The 20,166-nt window shown below is 40.7% G+C and overlaps 1 protein-coding gene across 1 annotated transcript in view; it reads left to right on the top strand.

Annotated features, from left to right (window-relative positions):
* PAPPA2 (pappalysin 2) overlaps positions 1-20,166 on the top strand; it is a 298,454-nt gene that overhangs the window by 206,991 nt on the left and 71,297 nt on the right. The window contains exons 14-16 of the mRNA XM_032160910.2: positions 5,756-5,927; positions 9,699-9,876; positions 11,059-11,272. Of these exons, the coding sequence (XP_032016801.1) occupies positions 5,756-5,927; positions 9,699-9,876; positions 11,059-11,272 (564 nt within the window). The remainder of the gene's footprint in view (positions 1-5,755; positions 5,928-9,698; positions 9,877-11,058; positions 11,273-20,166) is intronic.

Here is a 20,166-nt window from a genome sequence, read left to right as displayed (position 1 = left end):
GATATAAAGGTTGACACCTTTCAGTATAGAATTATCTCAAGTTGTTAGTCAGGATTTAAGAGATCTGCACACACTGAATTTTTTTCAGTTCACAGTGATAAAGGAAATGGTGTTTTTATCCATGTTTTTAGATTTCTATTTTTCCTTTGTTCTGTCTGTAAAGAATTGAAGAAAACTTTCCAGGACATCTCTTGTCTTTCCAAATTCTATTTTCATTAAAGTCACATCAAATTCAATAATAAAACTTTTTCAGAAATAGCCATGAATTTATAATCAGTAACACATGATTTAACTGTTTTTTTCTCTTCAGCTGTATTCAAAGTTTCTTCAGAACAGGGGATATGTTTTATGCTTTTGATCTGCCTTGTGGCTTCTTTGTGATAATTTGAGTTTAGTATAGTAAAACATAATGATGAAGCAGTGGGGCCAATGTCTCCTTCTGGAGTCAGTCTTGGCCTATAGAATTTATTGACATATTTTTCAGGTTACATATATCTAGATCTATATGGGGTGGAGCTTTACTCTTAGTGAGTATCAACACTTTGAAACTTATAAACATCAAATGCTGGAATCCCACTGCAGGCCTATGGAATCAAAATTTTCAGGGGATAAAGCATGAGTATATATTTTTTAAAAGCTTCCTAAGTGAGTCTAATGCACAGCTATGGTAAAGCCTGCCTTATGGAATAAGAGGGCCACTCTTAAGGGATTATGCCAACAGAGGCTTCCCAAGTACAGTTATCATTCACATACACAACCAGCAAGGGAAAAACACACATCATTATTGCAGGGCATTGCTAGGATTGTACCCGGGTGCCCACAGGCAGGTTCTGTACAAGAGGACAATAGCCAAGGGTTAACATACATTTTGAACAAAAATTCCTCAATCAAAAGCATGGTTTTTTTGTTTTTGTTTTTTTGTTTGTTTGTTTTTGAGACAGAGTCTTGCTCTGTCACCCAGGCTGGAGTGCAGTGGCACAATCTCGGCTCACTGCAAGCTCTGCCTCCTGGGTTCACGCCATTCTCCTGCCTCAGCCTCCCGGGTAGCTGGGACTACAGGCGCCTGCCACCATGCCTAGCTAATTTTTTGTATTTTTAGTAGAGACAGGGTTTCACCATGTTAGCCAGGATGATCTTGATCTGACCTCGTGATTCACCCGCCTGGGCCTCCCAAAGTGCTGGTATTACAGGTGTGAGCCACCGTGCCCAGCCAAAGCCATGTTTTAAAACCTTGTAACACAATGGCATTGGAAGTGAAGACCAGCAGAAAGAGAGTAGAGGCTTATCAGAGCAGAGAGACAAAGAGCAAAGCTAGGGTTATGTGTAGGTGGCCATCTACATAGTGCGATTTCTAAGGACCTACTGACTTAAACCTCCCTTGCGAAAAACTCAATCCTTTGGCTTAAAACACTGACTCTTGTTAAAATGGAAATACCTGCGAATCACATCTGACAGCGTACATCATATTCTTACCTGAGAACACATTGTAATGGGGTGGGGAAAGAGCTGGAAACATTGATGGAAAGAGAGAGGGTATTGCCAAAAGAGGATGCACACTGGGCAGGGCATCGTGCAGACAGTGGCAGCTGGACAAATATCATCACTTTGATTTACTGTTATAAAAGAGAACTGCTCAAAACTATTGGACTATTAGATATGCTATGTTTTTCCCTTGCCTACCCTGCTGAGGAGCTCCTTGGCTCACTCTGGCCTCTGCTGCTAGCTCCTGAATTGGGAAGAAAGCAACAGGAAAGCAACCTCATCCCATGGGAGATGGCCCGGTGGTCTAGGCTGGCCCTGAAAGTGAGGGCTCTGAGATCCAGCCTGAGGATTTTCCTGTGACTCGCTGTGTGGCCTCCAGCCAGTCTCCAAACAGCTTTAGTTTTCTTGTATGTCAAACCAAGATAAATACCTAACTTCCCACTTCTCTGGGGCATTGTAAGGCTTCACTTCTGCCACTTTCAGTAAGGTTTGTCCAAAGATCATAAGAAGAAAGCTTTTGAGAAGTTTTAAGATGAATCACTTTTACTACTTATGTAGTATTAGGTAGAAAGGAGAATGTACCGGGAGGGTGGGATAATGGAGAACACAACAACCTCACTCAGAGAAGTAGTGTTTGTAGTGGAAGAGAAACACAAAAGGGGTTTTGGGGTTGGGGTGCAAGGGAGAGAAGTCTACAATTGGTACCAGATGCCATCAGAAGCTAACGACCTGACAAACTCTGTCCTCATAAAACAAATTCCTTAAAAAGGAAACAAATGGAAATATAAGCTAGTGAAAGAATTTGCAGCAGCTGCCCTAAAACCATTTCTCACTTCATAAACAGGTCTGGGTTTGGTCCTTTTTTTTTCCATGTGTTGGTCTTATTTCATGCCACTTTTCCCTCTCATATTCTCCCCTGTCTCATTCTTCCTCCCTTGCTTCTCCTGCTGGACGGACTTCTCACACTGGCAGTCATAACAATAGTAGTTCCCATTTTGATGGAGGGAGACTCTTTCAGAGCATTTGTTTTGTGTCTTGTCTCAACATGTATTTGTCCTCAATCATGGCGTGGATTAATTGGATGAAGTCATTCAAAAACAGCACTTGCTGTTTTCACCCTAACTTCTTTCCAATAAACTGATGTGGACCAGAGTATTAATGACTCTCTGTTTCTCAGTACTTCCTGTTTAGCATGCTGAAGAAGAGATTATGTTTGGGACATCCATGGTATGTGGCGTCTAGAGAACTAGGAGTTCTTTAGAATCACTAATTAAGCATCTTGATCACATTTCATAAAGGATGGTCAGATTTTAGCTTCCTTATCAGATAGATTAAATACATATTTGGAGACAAAAGTTTATTTCTTACATTGCATATCAGCATTGAATTTGGGGAATTCATGCTGACTCATTAACAATCCCCACCTTATATATTTCTTCCTTCATCAGTTCTCATAATGGATACTTCATCATTGCAGGAAATAAACAGGGCTTAAACTTGTGAAAATGTTTTCTTCACACCAATCACCTCCAATTCTTCCAACTTATATATAATAAACATAGATAAAAGAAATGAGAGTATCACTGACATATTATTTAAATCCCAAGGGCATAAGAGCAGGGTCAGCAACTTTAGCATATTTAGTTTGAATTCACCGTTTTGGGGCTAGTGCTTTTTAAGTCAAGTCTCAATTATTTCAAGGTAGTGTGTGCATGTTCAATGATATTTATTTTCTACTTTCTTATATTGTTGCCCAGATCTTTGATAAAGTAGTTGACCACTAACACAATTCAGGGACAAACAGAGCACACTACTGATGACAAGATTCATAGTAGTCATATCTTTGGGCTAATAATTAGCACCAAGGGCAACAACATCAAGAGCAAGAAAATATCGTGCTAGTCTTCTATACTAGACTATGTATTTCCTAAGAGCATGGTTCTTATACCACTGGTACTCAGATCGAGGCCTTCCCAACAGTAAGTGCTCAGTAAATGCTTATTAATGAATGAGTGGAGCAAGATGGTTGAATCAGTGTTTAATGATATTTTCATATTTCAGATCCCCATTTGTCATTATAAAATTTAACAAATTTCTCACTTTGATAGCTATGGACTGACTTTGCTGTCTATAACATGAACAATCTTAATTCAGCAAATTTTTATGTGTCAACTACAGCAAGTCATGTGTTGAATATAAAGTGGGTAAGAGTCAGTTTTCTTCTTCAAAATGTCCATAATCTAGTTGGAACATTGAGCATTTAAGAGACACTCAGATACTAATTACCTTGTGAATAAATGGATAACTAAGTTAATTCACCGATTAAAGAATGAGAAAATGCATACATAACAGAAGATAAAGCAAAAGAAATTCTAGAAGGGAGTTATTTTTTAAATTTCACTGGGAAGTTCAAAGGAAGAGGGCATCTGAAGGGACTTCTTTGAGAAGGAGAGTGTCTTAGCTCAATTCGTGTTGCTATAACCGAATGCCTGATACTGGGTAATTTATAAAGAAAAGAGATTCACTTAGCTCATGGTTCTGTAGTCTGGGAAGTGCAAGAAGCATGACGCTGGCATATGCTCGACTTTCTTGCTGTGTCATACATGGCAGAAGCAAACACATGCAAAGGTGCAAAACTTGAGAGGCACCCTGACTTTATAACAAGCCACTCTCATGGGAACTAACCTATCCCAGTGAGAATTAATTCAGTCACTACCACAAGAACAGCACTAAGCCATTCATGAGGGATCTACCCTCATGACCCAAACACCTTCCACTAGGCCCCACCTACCAATACTGCCACATTGGGAATCAAATTTCAACATGAGTTTTTTGGGGACAAACTATATCCAAACCATAGCAGAAGGCCTTTTGGAAATCTCAACAAATTGAGCAAAGGTACAGAAATGGGAGAACAAAAAAGTGGGGTGACAAACAGCAAACAGACCACTGAGGCCTTTTGCAGTGCTTCACGCAGTAGAGGAATAACAACTCTGTGAGGTTGCCATAATTATCCCCATCTTATAGGGGAAGGAGCTGAAACACTTGGGAATGAATAACTCAATCCAAATTGTACAGGTGGTAAATGATGGGTCCAGGATTCAATTCCAGAGAGCCTGAGGCTAATGCCCTAATTATTAACCTCTATGGTTCTGCCATGGCACGAGAGTGACACTCATTTTGCTCGAGTGTATTCTTTTTTTTTTTTTTTTTTTTTTGAGATGCGGTCTTGCTCTGTCGCTCAGGCTGGAGTACAGTGCAGTGGCGGGATCTCAGCTCACTGCAAGCTCCGCCTCCTGGGTTCACGCCATTCTCCTGCCTCAGCCTCCTGAGTAGCTGGGACTACAGGCACCTGCAACCACGCCCGGCTAATTTTTTGTGTTTTTAGTAGAGATGTGTTTTCACCGTGTTAGCCAGGACAGTCTCGATCTCCTGAACTCGTGATCCGCCCGCCTTGGCCTCCCAAAGTGCTGGGATTACAGGCGTGAGCCACCACGCCCCACCTGCTCCAGTGTATTCTTGCTGCTGTTATGATCCAGGCTGAGTCTAGATTGGCCCTGGCAATCCAAGCAGCAGTTCTCTGCTGAGAGGATGTCTGTGGAAGCATCTAGCATAAGTTAGGCATGGGACATGGATTCAAGATGTTTGAGTTTCCTCTTCCAGTAATTGGTTCAATTTCTGCTCAGTCTGTGCTAATATTCAGTGGTATGTACTGCTATGGCTTTAGCAGTTGTGAAAATATTTCCATACCAATCGGTTAATTGGTGTTGCCTTTCTGTCATCTCAGAAACCTAGGCCCTTCAGACATGGCCTTCTGTGTCACCTTGTGATCAAACATTTGAAAGATTGATGCCTGACATAACTAGGGGCCTCCAGGATTCACTCCTGAGCTTTGTCCTGGATTTGTTCTAATTGCTTGGGACCCAGCAGTACCGGTTGTTAAATATTTTGAGTGTCATCCCATGATCTATTCATTTCTGAGCCATGCAGAACTCTTGGAATCTGTTCTCCACCTCATTTCATCACCATTTGATCCTCCTGGAAGAAAGAGCCATAGAAAGTCAGCTAACTGTTACTTGTTAGCTGTTAGTTTTTATGTCTATTATGCTCCATGGTGTTGGGTAGTAGAGAAAAAAGGTGATGAGTTAAATATCAGTTTTGGAGAAAATTGTTCTCTCTGGTTTAGGAGCCCTCCCAGATGGAGCTCAAAGTCATTGCTGCTCCTTATTGGTTCTCAACCAGTCCTAAGATGCTTCTATTTCTCTCATCCCAGCTGTTTCCATCGGCCCTGTGGGAAGCAGGACAGCTGTCCGTCATTGCTGCTTGATCACGCTGATGTGGTGAACTGTACCTCTATAGGCCCAGGTCTCATGAAGTGTGCTATCACTTGTCAAAGGGGATTTGCCCTTCAGGCCAGCAGTGGGCAGTACATCAGGCCTATGCAGGTGAGTTGAAAGATCACGATCACCAGGACCAAGTTCCTGGGAAGGGGAGGTATTCACACTCTTCTCTCTGGCTCCACAGGGAAAGAGCAGATGTTTTTAAGCCATTTGAAAGGAAAACATGGGGGCTCTAACAAGCAGAGAGAAGGATGGCTTAATAGAAATGCAAGGTATATAAAAGCATGTACAGTGCTGATTAGGTGGGTTGGTGGGCAGTAAATGGGAATGCTTATTCTGTTCTTCTCCCTTGTTTGTCTTTCTGTCAGAAATTATTTTCCCTCCTTTTGCCTTTAAAATGAGAATGCCAAAGTTCAGACTTGTCTATAATTTTCAGGAAAGACTGGTTGTAATCAGCATGTCTGTGGTTCACAATGTCCACCCCCCAACAACCCTCCAACAAAAAGACTGAAGAAATAGAACCCGATTTTCTCCCCAGAAGCGTTAAAGCTGTTACTGAGGCGGAGATTCTGTCATGATTCTAACTCTGGCCAAATTTTCCAAATTTCTACAAGCCCCATTTCAAATTTCTACAGCACCATTTTCAGAATTTCAAGATGGTTTGGAGGTAGTAGACTATGTAGATTAACAGGACGATTCAGGAGACAGATTGGAATTAAATTTTGGCTCCACTGTATAGAAGATGTGTAACTTTGGATTAAAAAATAAATAAAAGAAATTAATCTCTTTAAGCTTGTTTTCACATTTTTAAAATGATTGGAACAGAGTACTTATCTGATTGAGTTATTATGATGGCTGGAAATAATTTAAATGCTTTTAGCAAAATGATAGGTACATAGCACTCTAACTGTTGTCAGTATTATGAGCATGATCATGTATTCTCAACTAAGAATTCTGTTTTCCATCTTTCCTTTAGAGAGTCTTCAATTCCCTACAGAGAAATTTTAAACATAAAATCAGCCATTAGAAAACATGACCATATTATAAGATAGAAAAAGGATGCTCCAGGGAAGAGATGATGGTTCTCAAGGAAAAAAACAGAAAGATGCGGTCTCATAAGGAAAGAGTGGATGCACAACTGTTAGCTAGACATCAGTGATTCGCAAGAGTCGATATTTTTTTAATTTTGTGCCAATTGATTGCTTAACAGGTTGGGAACCTGTGGGAGAATTTCACTTGCTTAGAGATGTCAGGATTTAAAGGTATACATTTTGGCTTCAGCTGGCTTAGGTTCTGCCTAGAGGGAAACAGCTTTAATATACCTTGAGGCACCAACTTCTTGGTCTGTGAAGCTTTAGTCAGGAAGGCAGAGCCCTTATTACCTGTTCTTTACCCATCTCAACTCAGGCAAAGGAATGTCCACTCCAGAAAAGAAATAAAAAGAATGGAAAAAAATGCAGGGACTGAATCCACTCATGTGATAGGTGAAGAAGGGGAGAGAAGAAAAGACAACATGTGTAATGCATTAAAATTAGAAGCAAATTCAAAACAAAATGGATAGTACCTAACAGAGACAGGAGAAGCACCAGGCAATAGATGCAGATTTTGAGAGGCATTCTTTTTTTTTTGAGACAGTCTCGCTCTGTCGCCCAGGCTGGAGTGCAGTGGCACGATCTCAGCTCACTGCAACCTCCTAACCTCCACCTCCCGGGTTCAAGCGATTCTCCTGCCTCAGCCTCCTGAGTAGCTGGGACTACAGGTGCATGCCACCACACCCAGCTAATTTTTGTATTTTTAGTAGAGACGGGGTTTCACCATGTTAGCCAGAATGGTCTCCATCTGCTGACCTCATGATCTGCCCGCCTTGCCCTCCCCAAGTGCTGGGATTACAGGTGTGAGCCACTGCCCCCGGCCTTGAGAGGCATTCTTTAAGTGATAGTGGCTCGTTGTAGTTAGAGCCAGACTTGCAGGCTGTGTTAAGCATGTGAGGGGCATCATCTGGGCTGGGAGAAGGGTGGGAGCTCACCCTTTGCCAACCACATGGCACAGTCAGCAACAGCGCTCTCCAGCTGACCAAACGTGTTGTCACCTCAGGCTGGCCCCATGAAGAAAATTATAGAATCCCTGGTCGTGATCACAAGACAGTGGGGATATTTGCTTTTTGTTGACACAAGAACCGAAACTAAACAGAAAAATGTGTCTAGCTTTGAATTGGGTCCTTCTGGCAAGCAACGGAGAAACACTGGGAAGCGGGAAGGAGCAGCTAGCCAGGAGTTGGTGTCAGGGGTGACAGGTGCCTTCAGCAGTCATTTTACCTGTGGCTTTGGTGCCACTGTGATTTCCTGGCAGGATGGCTGGCTCAGCCATAGGAACTCCCCTTTCTATCTTTGACCTTTGATAATCCAGTAGCTAGAATGTTGGCTGCACATTTTTCAAACAAGACATAAGCTTCTGGGTCTCCAGGTCCTGGCTTGTTACATTCCCCCCACCCTAGACACCTTCTTCTCCCACCTCCCCCTGTACTTCTGGGAAGTCCTGATCATTTTTCAAAGGCCAATCCTGTATTACCTATTCTGTGGAACTTCTCCTACATGCTTTCCTCCCTAGCCGAGGATGGCAGTTCCTCCTCCAGCTCCTGTTGTACCATCACACAAGAGCATGCATTATACAGTATGGCTTTATTGTTGCATATTTGTGTTTTCTTTCTTCTTGATCCCAGTTTTCTACTTCCGTTTTGTGGTTTTCAGTCTTTATATGGCATTCTTTCCAACCATTACAGAAGGGGATAGGATATAACAAACAAAAATGTAGCTCTAACATTTCCTTCTTTACTTTCTTTTCTGCCTTCCTCCCTGCTTTTCTCCTTTCTATTCTTCCTCCTTCACATGTTTTTGAACTGTTGTTTCAACATGTGATTTGCTTGCCTGGTCGATTTTTAGTTCCCGGAGGGTATTTTGTTTAGGACAGGACCTGGCCCTTTTAGGTGCTCAATAAATATCTCTTCATTGAATTAGTAGCAGTGTGCTCTAGGGCTGCCCTACTGAAATGACAGGCCCTAGGAAATGGCTAGAATCTCTCACACGTAACCACAAGGTTTGGAAGATGTCTTGTATACATTAACTCTCAGCGCCATTCTCAGTGGAGGTAATTATTTTCGGTAGCATTATCAGTTGGCTTATTAATAAGAGTGCCAGCAGAAGACAGATGACATACTCAAAAGTGGGCAATTTGAGAGAATTTAATCAAGAGACCACTCATAAATGTGCAGGCAGGATACAGGAAAATCACAAGGAGATGGTGCAGTATCCCAGGTGAAAGGGCTCAGTCATCACCCCCAGGCCTGAAAGGTTTACCTTAGGAGTGCAGAATCACAGGAAAAAGGAGCAGAAACTGTAGAGCAGGCTTCCAGAAGATGCAGCCAATCTGCAGCGACCCTTGGGAGAGAGTGGAGAGAATCAGCACCCTGTCCTCCCTCTTCTGCTCTCCCTCTCCAGGCTCCTGACACTGTGTGCTGGATCTGAATGCAAGTACAAGTCAGAGGCATCACTGGAGCCAGTTTCCCTGGCCCAGAGCAGAGTGGAGAAGGGTAGAGAACAGGTCTGGAGAAGCAACTGGAAATCAGACAACAGAGCTGGCCTGGAGGAGTCTTGCCATGTCATGATTCTCTGACACTCGCAGGCCTCTTTTGTCAGCATCATACTGAGTGTTGTAAGAATGTATATTAAAACAATGAGGCCTGAAGAGGGAGAAAGGCAAAATAATTTGTCCCGTTTTAAATGTTTAGACAGATAATCTCCAAGACTCTTCTAAAGCCTGGAAACTACTCTGATAAGCCTTTTAATGTGACTTTGACAGAAGCAATTTATCTGTTTCTAGAAGGAAATTCTGCTCACATGTTCTTCTGGGCACTGGGACCAGAATGTGAGCTGCCTTCCCGTGGACTGTGGTGTTCCTGACCCGTCTTTGGTGAACTATGCAAACTTCTCCTGCTCAGAGGGAACCAACTTTCTGAAACGCTGCTCAATCTCTTGTGTCCCACCAGCCAAGCTGCAAGGTATTGTCTGGTCAACCAGGAACTGTATGCAAGTTCTCTTCCGTCCCTTGCTCTTGAGAGTACTTTGGGACTCTTTTCATTATCCCAACACCTTTCCCATTTGCTCCACTTTGTCACCATCTTCTGATAACTCCAGAAAAGTCCCAAAGGGCAACACCACTCGTTGTCCCCAGCTACTTGAAAGGATGCACTGGCTCAGGTTCTAATGAATGAAGGAATCTTAGACTTTCCTCTATTTTTATTTGACGGTGTGTACCACAGAGGCAAACCTACTGGAATGGTTGTCCTGATAATATTCATAATCAAGATATACTTTATTATGCACATTTTAAAATTTAATATTTACAACCATCCTTTGAGTAATGTGGGAATTTGTCCCTGGCTTTAGTGCTGGTTAGAGATGAAGATGGAATGGAGCCTGCCCTAGCTGATGGCTTCTCAGACTTTGGTGTGCCTAACAATGACTCAGGAGGCTTGCTATAATTGCAGATTCCTGAACCTTTCTCCAACAGATTCTTGCTTAGTGAGTCTGGGGTGAGATAATGATGTTATGGTGAGTAGTCCATGGATTGCATTTGGAGAAAGCATGAATTGTACTAAGGCATATGGTGTAGTGTTTAAATACAGAACTCTGCATCCAAACTGCCTCTGTTCAAACCCTGATTCTGCCACTTACTAGTTCGGGCAAGTTACCGATCCCCAATTTCCTCATCTGCATAATAGGGGATAATAATAGGATCTATTTCATAGGGTTGTCTGAGGTTTGAAGTTTACACAAGTTAATATGTGTAAAATGCTTAGAACAGTGCCTGCCATATAATAAGCACTATAAAAGTGTCATCTATTATTATTTTAATGCTTTCCATTATAACGTCACTGCTATATTTTTATTATTTGTAGTTAGGAAAAGAAGTAATGATTTAGTTGGTAGCCCTTCTTTCGTTTGGGTCAAGAAAGATTTATCTGACCTCTGTTTTATCTAAGAGCATCACGCTGGATGCTCTGTAAGTAAAAAGATGTAGGACAAACATTTGACATGGGATTTTTGAGATGCTACTCAAGAAAGAATAATGTGACATTTGAAAGACACCAGTAAGTTGAGACGTTTTTATTTCGTCTGCTATGATTATCTTTCTGGGCTCTCTGTTCTGAGCAGCTTGTGCTTCTCTTTCCTGGAGTCAGGACTGAGCCCATGGCTGACATGTCTTGAAGATGGTCTCTGGTCTCTCCCTGAAGTCTACTGCAAGTTGGAGTGTGATGCTCCCCCTGTTATTCTGAATGCCAACTTGCTCCTGCCTCACTGCCTCCAGGACAACCACGACGTGGGCACCATCTGCAAATATGAATGCAAACCAGGGTACTATGTGGCAGAAAGTGCGGAGGGTAAAGTCAGGAAGTAAGTTGAATGTTCCTGGTCTTTGGAGTTCTACCTACCTCGCTGCTTGTTATGTTTTTCTGTATAATCTCTCTTTACCTGCAGGGCTATATTCTCCAGTCATGACAGGCAGGCGACCTGCTGTGCTTTCTGTAAATATATTCTCTCCCATAGAAGATCCCACAGTCTCATTTGGATACTTTTTAAAATAATTTCTGCCCTAATGATCACTTTCCTTGAAAGTAAGAGTTAGCAGCGTCCCAGGTGTTATATGTGTCACCTGAATCCAACTCTGTGCTGGCATATACTCGTCAGTCCAGTTTACAATTGCAGGCCTGGCCTGGTCCCCAGTGCAGACACTTATGAGCTGTGGATATTGGGAAGGTTCCTTTCTCTGCCTCAATTTTCTTTCTGTAAAAAGGGGATGATGATAAAAAATATCCACCAGTTAGAGCTGATGTAGAAACTAAATGAATTATATGAATAAAACATAAAATTCAGTTAATTTATTTTAAAAATATAAAACTCAACTCATTTTGGCTATTAATATTGTTATTATATCTTTCTCCTTTCTCCTTCCTGAATTTTACATATGTGCACTCCTGGACCCATGGCGAGAAACACTTTTCTTCCAATGTCGTGGGGGATCTGAAAGAACAAAAGCTTTATAATGTAATTTAAGATGAAAGGCTTCCAAGAGGGTCATCTTGGGGTTCAAATCCTCATCTCCCCTTTATGAGCTGAGTAACCTCAGGCAAGTTACTTAACTCTTTGGGTCTTGGTCCCCTTCCTTCCTTCCAGGTCTCTTTCTTATCCTTTTAAGTTTAGAATAATGCTTGCATCTGTGTTGAGTTGAAGGATAATTCAACCTTCAACTCAATATCCAACTCAAGGTTAACTCAATATCCAGCCCAGTGCCTGGCTTGTGCCAATTACTCAATAAATGGTTTCAGAAAAAGAAACTTTTTCCAGGTGAACAAAAAGCTTTCAGGAAAAGAAACTTTCTGAGTGAATAAAAAGCTTTCAGGAAAAGAAACTCACTGCACTTAGGAAATAGTAGCTATTCTTTCTCTACCATAAATTATGTAGCTAAAGGAGAAAACCAAATCTGTTTCTTACCTGACACTTAGTTCAAAGCCTGTTGATATGTATTCTTCCAAGATTTTGTTTTTGAACTAACAAAATCCTAGCCATGGTATTACCAGTGGTGCCAGGGCATACAATCTTTGCTTGTAAGCTAGGATGGTCTAAAGGGACAGAAAAAAAAAAAATCAGGAAACTATCTGACTCACATTTACCCTTTCTCTAGTTGATCTCTCAACCATGTTAACATTTGGCCATTAGAGCAATGGCCTCTCCCAGGGCCTTCCACTTTAGAAAAGGCCCAGGCTCATATGTGGGAGGGGAAGACCAAGCCCATACCCTGCCCTTTCCACCAGAGGGAAGGGCCAGGCTGATTAGAACATAAACAATACTGATGAAAAATTCATAGGAGGCAACACTCCCTGGTTCAGTGGGCTCTAGCAGGTGTAGTAAACAGTTTTTGACAACCAAGAGCACATTTGCATGTGATTTTCACAGCATCTAGAGGCAATTTGCATAGGCATGCATTGATAGGCAGTGAGCACCCAGGTCATCTTCAAGTAAAAATGTTACTACAATTACCCTGAAGGCTGCTGTTTTCTTGCTTTTTTTCTCGCTAGTCTTGCCTCTTTTTTTAGACACCAGCAGCCACCTCAGATATCTGCAGAATAGTGCCATGAAGAATAAATGACCAGGGGGCCAGAGAAATGTCTCAGGACCAGGAGGAATTAAAGACAGCAAGATCATCACCAGTTTTCTGGGGCATGTCTCAGCTTTATGTTGGGAAAAAATGAGGCCTCCACCCAGAACTCTGGGTGGAGTTCTGGGTTTGAGGGGCATTTGTGGGCACAGCTTTTCTGACTGAGAAAGTGGATGCCTGCATCACAATGTCAGCATCAGTTTGGGCTTAAACGTAGACATTCACAAGCACCATTCTGAGGAAAGATTAAATCATTTACCGCGTTATGTAAGCTGATTAAATCTTAGTTTACGCCTGTTTACATAGCAGGTGGCGGATTGGTAATCAGAAGTTTGCAAGTCTGGCATAAATCACTGCCACTTGCTGCTCATGTTTTCTCAGTGAACTATGTCAGCCTGGTTCCTTGCATGTGGAAAAAGCCCAGCATTGTTCAAATGAGGCCCTCAACTTCTTTCTAGGATATGCAAGCACAAAGAGAGGAAATTGAGAAAAGCAGAAGGGAAATCAATCCAGAGAGAATGGGCACATGCTAATTTTATGCTACTGTACAGTGTAGTAAAACAAACAAACAAACAAAAATTGTGGTATATTTGCAACTTGCTTGGCATGACCCTGAGCAAAATACTCAACATCCATGTGTCTCAGTTTTTGCATCTATAATATGGGAAGTAGTAACTATTTCTATCCAACAATGTTGTTTTGAGGCTGAATGTCAGTTAATGTCATGAAAGCATTTTACAAACTTTGAAGTTCAATACATATGCTATGTATTTTCAATACATATGCTATATTACTTTTTGTTCATCTTTTTTTAAAGGAAGGAAACAATTACTAAAATATCAGCCAAATACATTCCCTTCCTGCTTCTTCTCAAGTCCATTGTTTCAAGACAAAAGAATGATAAGTGCTGGATTTGACTTCCTTTGATATCCCTGTTCCAGCTTTGTCTCATTCTACCCAGGAATGGCACCGATGGCATATTCATCCCCTGCAGGCTCTATGCCAGTCTCTGGGTTAGGAATAAAGACAGATACATAAATAAGACCTGGGCTGTCCAACCTCAAAAATGGAGTCAGGATCTTTGTTATAGCGTTATTGGCCACACCTTCCTTCTTGAAACTCTTCTTCCTTGATTCTCTTCCATCTTGCTCCCTGGTTGATGCTCCTTCTTCCTGTCTGTCCACCCTTGATTTCCTTTTCTAGCTTTTTTCCCTCTGCCCATTTCTTTGAAGTTGATGTTTCTTTGAGTTCTCTTTTCCAACTTGTCAGGCATGATGCTCACTCACCCTGTAGCCTCAGTTACCATCTGCATGCTGATGATTCCTAAATTCGTACCTGCCACTATAGTATCTTCCCTTAAGGGCCATAAGGCCCATAAGACCAACTGCCTATGGATATTGCCGCTTGGATATCATGTCTACATCTCAAACTCTTAACTATGCAAAACAGAGCCTGTTATAATTCCTTTCAAATATGCATATCTTTCTGTGTTCCATGAAGCTGGTTGAACTGGGTGCCTGCACATCACCTGAGACTCTTCAGCACCCTTTACCTTCTCTCAAATCAGTTATCAACTCTGAGTGTCATTATCTTACTGACTCAGATATGCTCATTTCTCTCCATCCCTGCTGCCAAGTCTCTATAATAGACTATTAACATTTTTCACCTCTGAACTCATCTTTCTGTCTCCAGTCTTTTTCCCTTCAACATATTCACCACTTTGCAGCAAAAATGGCCTTCAAAAAACCCAAATCCAATTATGTTATTTCCCCACATGAAAATGAATGACTAGCCTACCTGCCACTTTATTTAAGGGGAAAAGTTGAATATTAAGATAGTTTCAGTGTCTGCACAATCTAGCAGGGCCTTGCTTACTCCTCCAGCCTCATTGCTCACTATCTTCCCTGGCAGACCCTTCAGCTCTTACGCAACCTTCTTAGCATAGGCTCTAATACTACTGGACTTCTTTTATATCTTCATGGAAGCCATGGCAGTCAAGGCCTTCAGACATGGAATTCCTTCTTCCCAGAGCTCTCCCTGACAGTGACCTTTTGCTTGACTAACTCCTACTCTCTTATTTTTAGTGCAGGTGTGATGTTGTCCAGGAAGTCTACCAGGTCTCCCCAGACTGTAGGGCTCCTCTCATAGGCTGCCATTGTACACCAAACTTCTCTGATGATATCACTTATCTCACTGATTACAAATGATCTGGTTACTCATCTATATTCACGAATAGACCATGAATATTTTGCTTAGCATCATGTGCCCAGTGACCAGTTATTTACTGGTAGGTATTCAATACTTTCTAAATGGGTAAAAGCATTGCATTTATAAGCAAACTTACGATAGAATTTTGATGTTAAAGTTGATGCTAAAAATACTGAAGGAAAGGAGAGGTTTTTCTTATGCAGTGGTAGAGATCCCTGTTTCAAATGCTTTAGAGTGAATGAGAACTTTAAACATATATATGTAATATTTTTTTCTAGCAATTATCTCAACAACACAGAAGGAAAGGTCATTCTTCAAAGACAGTTTCAATTTTATTTATTCAACAGACATTTATGCCTGATTAGTACCACTGTATGCAAGTTAATGGTAACAGAAAAAGGATAACCTCTCAACAAGCTCACCAGAACAATGCTTCTCATACTTGGCTGCTCATGAGAATCACCCAGGGAGATTTAAAAAATTCTAAAGTCCAGGTCACACCCTAAACCAATTACATCAGAATCTCTGGAGGTGGGGCGCAGACATGAGTATTTTCCAAAGCTCCCCAAGTCGCTGCCATGTACAGCCAATGTCAAGAAGCACTGGTCTAGTCAAACTTTTGTTCCTGTTAGATTAACATCAGTTATGAAATTTTGACTTTCCTGAAAGATCCAGAATAAGATTTTTCTCTTTTTAAAATTTTTGTAGCAACACTTTTGCATGGTAGATTTTAACACGTCTCTTTGAGACTTTTTTATTTTTGAGGATAATAGAGAAAATGTAAGCAGAATTGTAACTCCAAGGAGGTTGTAAAGTATATGTAGTTTCAGGAGTTCTTTCCTCCTCACATTGTATAATAGGCACAAACTCTCCTTTAAGACCCTTTCTTTTTTCTCCCATGCAATTTACTTCCACATACACATCATCATTAATCACTCCTTTACTGTTTCATTAACCTGATTTCCTGAGAAGCTAAAGTAAGTGTGTTTGACTTATATTTTATCAATAAGACCATATTATATTCTCCCTTATCTTTCACTTCCATGGTTGCCTTTTTCTCATTATGTGTTATCTTTATGTGTGAAGGTTAGGTTAACGTCATTAGAGCCCATAATTAATTTAACTTCTAAATGATTCAAACCTTCCAACTTTAGTTAGACAATCTCTGTTTCTATAAGTCACTTGTCAAGATGGCATCTGTGGGGTGCTATAGTGTCAGCTCTTCTTGTGGGTAATTGTAAACATCCATCCTTTCTGAGGGTTGCCCACAGCATCAACTTTTCCAAAGTACGTAAATCTGTTTAAGTTCTATAAACACAAATGAAGGTCAAGGCTGAAATTAATAGGCCTCACATTGTGACTATTTATTGTTTAACAAATGTTTGGTTGGTGAATGCCTTTAGTGGAGCCTTGTCTGACCTAAATTGGGGGAGAGCCTGAGATGGGCTGGAGCTGGGCGTGTGTATTTGACCCATTTCCACACACATAGAAAGACTGGTGTGGCAGAGTGTTAAAAAGCTTAAAGGCTGGGCTCTGTTCTGTTGGGTATTGAGGATGACTATGGTGATGATGATTTGTCACTATGTGCTATATATGCTAAGTATTTTGTGCACAATACCCCATAATTTCTCATAACAGCAATACATTTTATCCTTAACAAAATAATAGTATAGTAAAATATATTATTATATAATAGTATACAATTTGATATAGTAATTATAATATTTTAGTATATTATTATTATCCCCTATTATAGATAAGGAAACTGAGACTCAGTGTGGTTAAGTAGCCTGCCCGTGATCACTCAGCCAATAAATGGTAAAATTAGGATGAAAATCATTCTGACTCCAAAAACTGTGCTATTGGCTAAAAAGGCTTTTGGTTTCAGCAAATCACTGCATTTCTCTCAGCCCTTTCCTGCATTTGTAAAATAAAGGGAAATAATTGAGTGATTTCTAGCTCCAAATGTTTCTATTTTATTTTCTATCTCAACAGAACCAATGAGAAGAGCCAACACTTTGGCAAAACATCATTGCGAGAAGTGGTAGATACATAACAATTTATTACCATCAGAAAAAAAGCAGTGATATGTTAAAACACAAATGCTGCCCAGACATGGACTTAGTAGACAGTATTTAGGGCACTGTTAGAGTAATACTTGAAGAACCTTTGGTCCGCATGAACAGCCAAGGTTTTGTTCTCTCCTTCTTGATGGATTTTGGTCCATTGTTTTCCATTCACATCCAAGGAGACTGGGTCTAGTTCTCCCTTGAAGACGGAATATTGGGAAAACTGTTTTAGAATTTCTAGAATTAAGTTTTAGAATTAAACACATCCCTAAAACTTCTAAAGAGGTAATTTAGTCAAATGGCTAAGAAGGATTTTCTTAGTCCAAGATTTATCTCCTCATTTACTGGTTAATTATACAGGCTCTGGCATTATTGAGATCTAAATCTAAATCTCAGCTCCACTATTTATTAGCTTTTTGACCTTGAGCAAGTTACTGATCTGTACTGAATATCACTATTCTAATTTACAGGATAGAAATAATAGGTGTACTTACAGGTTTTTGTAAAGAATAAATGAGATAATAGATGGAAAGAACTGAGCAAAATTTTTGGTCATATTAAGCTTCAGTTCATCAACACTGCTGCTGTTTATCATCATCACCATCATCATTGTCATTATCATTACCATCATCATCATCACCATAATAATTTCTACTAGGTTAATGGCTCTTACAAAATAACTGTTGCTGTTTGGGCTATCCTTCTGGTGCAATAGGGAAATTTCTTCTTTAACAAGGAGTATACTCAGCTACATTTTTATCACTGGCCATTGCCTCCCATCTGTGGTTGGTTCCTATGCTAAAAACAAAACAAAACAAAACAAAACAAATTAAAAAAAAAAAACAGCACAGAGTCCAGGAAGACTGGAATTGGCATTCGAGGTCAGAGGTACAGGTCTTCGATTACCAGCGGAAAAAGTGCATTTCCCTTGCCTATAAAAGAAAACACACACCAAAATATAAACTTTATTAAATTTTTTAAAAATGTACTATTCTCCCCCAATTAGTACACTCTCTGTCTGCTTTATATCATCCTGCTGGCAACTCAAGAAGTGACCAAGTACTACAGTGGCTTCAAATAGATCAAGGAAAATAGGGGAAAGAGGGGGAAAAAGAAACAAAATAGCAAAATAGATCTGGTCGTAATTTTAAAAATTAGGATGAGCAAATAAAGTCAGGCTGGTCTGGAAGGAGAAGGGCAAGGGCATCTCCTGGAGGCATTACCCAGATTTTTAGGCTCTTGATCTTTTTGAACCGTAGCTTGAAACTCTGGAAGATTCAAACTGACTTTATGCTATCCTAGGAAGGGAAAGAAAGACTTGGTTAACAAATGGAAAATGTGCAGCTAAGGCAAGCTAAAACTCATTAAGTATCCTGGAATCATAGCTTTTAAAAAATTATAAAAGTAATCCACCTAATTGTTAAGCTCTGTGTCATAGCGGTGTGCCTATACATCGATGAATAGGTGCTAAACTTATACACTTATATACACATGTTCTATCTATGATTGCTCAAGGAAAGAACACACATTAATCTCTATGTACACTCATGTATCTGTGAAAAATAGAAATTTGTTTTCTTTCCAATAAGACCTTGCCTGGCTTTATAATTAGTGTTTATAGTAAATACCTTCAAAATTTATCCTTGAAATTCTCAAATATCTTGCCATTGTAGGATAATGTGAGCTTTAGGCTAATTTATTAAAGCCTCTTTTGGCTTCACAGTGATTGACTCTCTGCCCCAAGCCTTAGCCATTCACATACACCCCTGGATGCAGGCCAGATCTTGACTGCAGGCTTCAAGGAGCCTGGTGACTGGCATCCATGCTCTCATTTCAAATCAGCCCCTGTTGAATTCATAAATTTCCCCATTAACTTCAACCCCAAACTAGAGAGCATCATATTGTAAAACTTTCTGTTTTATATTGACTGCTAATATCTATTAATCAGAGTAAATTTTTAAAAACTTGAGTAAGAGCTTAATTGTTATATATAAACCAGTAGGACTTTATTCAACCCATAACTTCACCCCCTGCTGCTCTTTCTGGTCTTAGTTTCTCCTACTCCTCCTGTGTCTCTGGCTCACCCTTTCTTCAGCCCATTGAGTGAACATTTTGGTTGTGGTTTTGCTTTTGCTCTCTAGTGATGGGGTCAGGCCAGGCCAAACTGATTCATAAACTGTCTCCTGAGGGATTCTGGGTGGGACAGAAATAATGAAGAATTAAGTAGGGTGGAGAAAATGAGCAGAATGTTAACATTCCATACTCATCACACACACACACACACACACACAGACAGACAGAGAGAGAGAGAGAGAGAGAGAGAGAGAGGAGTGTGGCTGAGCAGACCTTCTGATCATCAGGGATAGCTAGTAATTTCCGCTGCTTGTTGATCGTGGTCACGTGCCATTCATTGTACTGCGTGCTTTAAATATACTACCTCACATAATCTACTCATGACCCTGTGAAGAATGTTTGACTATCCCTATTTTCCAGCTAGGAAAGCTGAGAATAATAGAGGTTACGTGATTTTTTTAAAGTTACAGATTTATTAAGCACCAAGGCTAGAGCTCTAACGCCTCCTGATTCCAAAGCACCTGCTTTCAGCCACTCTGCCACACGTTCTTCCTGATGGGAATCTCCCAGGTGCAGCCACTAAAGGCCTGCTGAAGCCACCGTGACTTCTGATTCTCCCTTTTCAGTCAGGGCAAGGAAAATGCTAATCAGCTCTTTTTCTTCCAGCCCACATCAAGGGATGTAATGTCAGGAGTATGGCCAATGCAGGATCCACCTGTGTATATTCCAGGTCCTTAGGTATACCACAACTTTTTAGAGGTTCTGATAACACATTAGCAGAC

The sequence above is a fragment of the Hylobates moloch genome, unplaced genomic scaffold, assembly GCF_009828535.3.
Source record: "Hylobates moloch isolate HMO894 unplaced genomic scaffold, HMol_V3 SCAFFOLD_8, whole genome shotgun sequence".
Taxonomy (NCBI): Eukaryota; Metazoa; Chordata; class Mammalia; order Primates; family Hylobatidae; genus Hylobates; species Hylobates moloch.
Note: the sequence above shows the minus strand (reverse complement) of the source record. Positions and strands in the feature narration are given on the sequence as shown.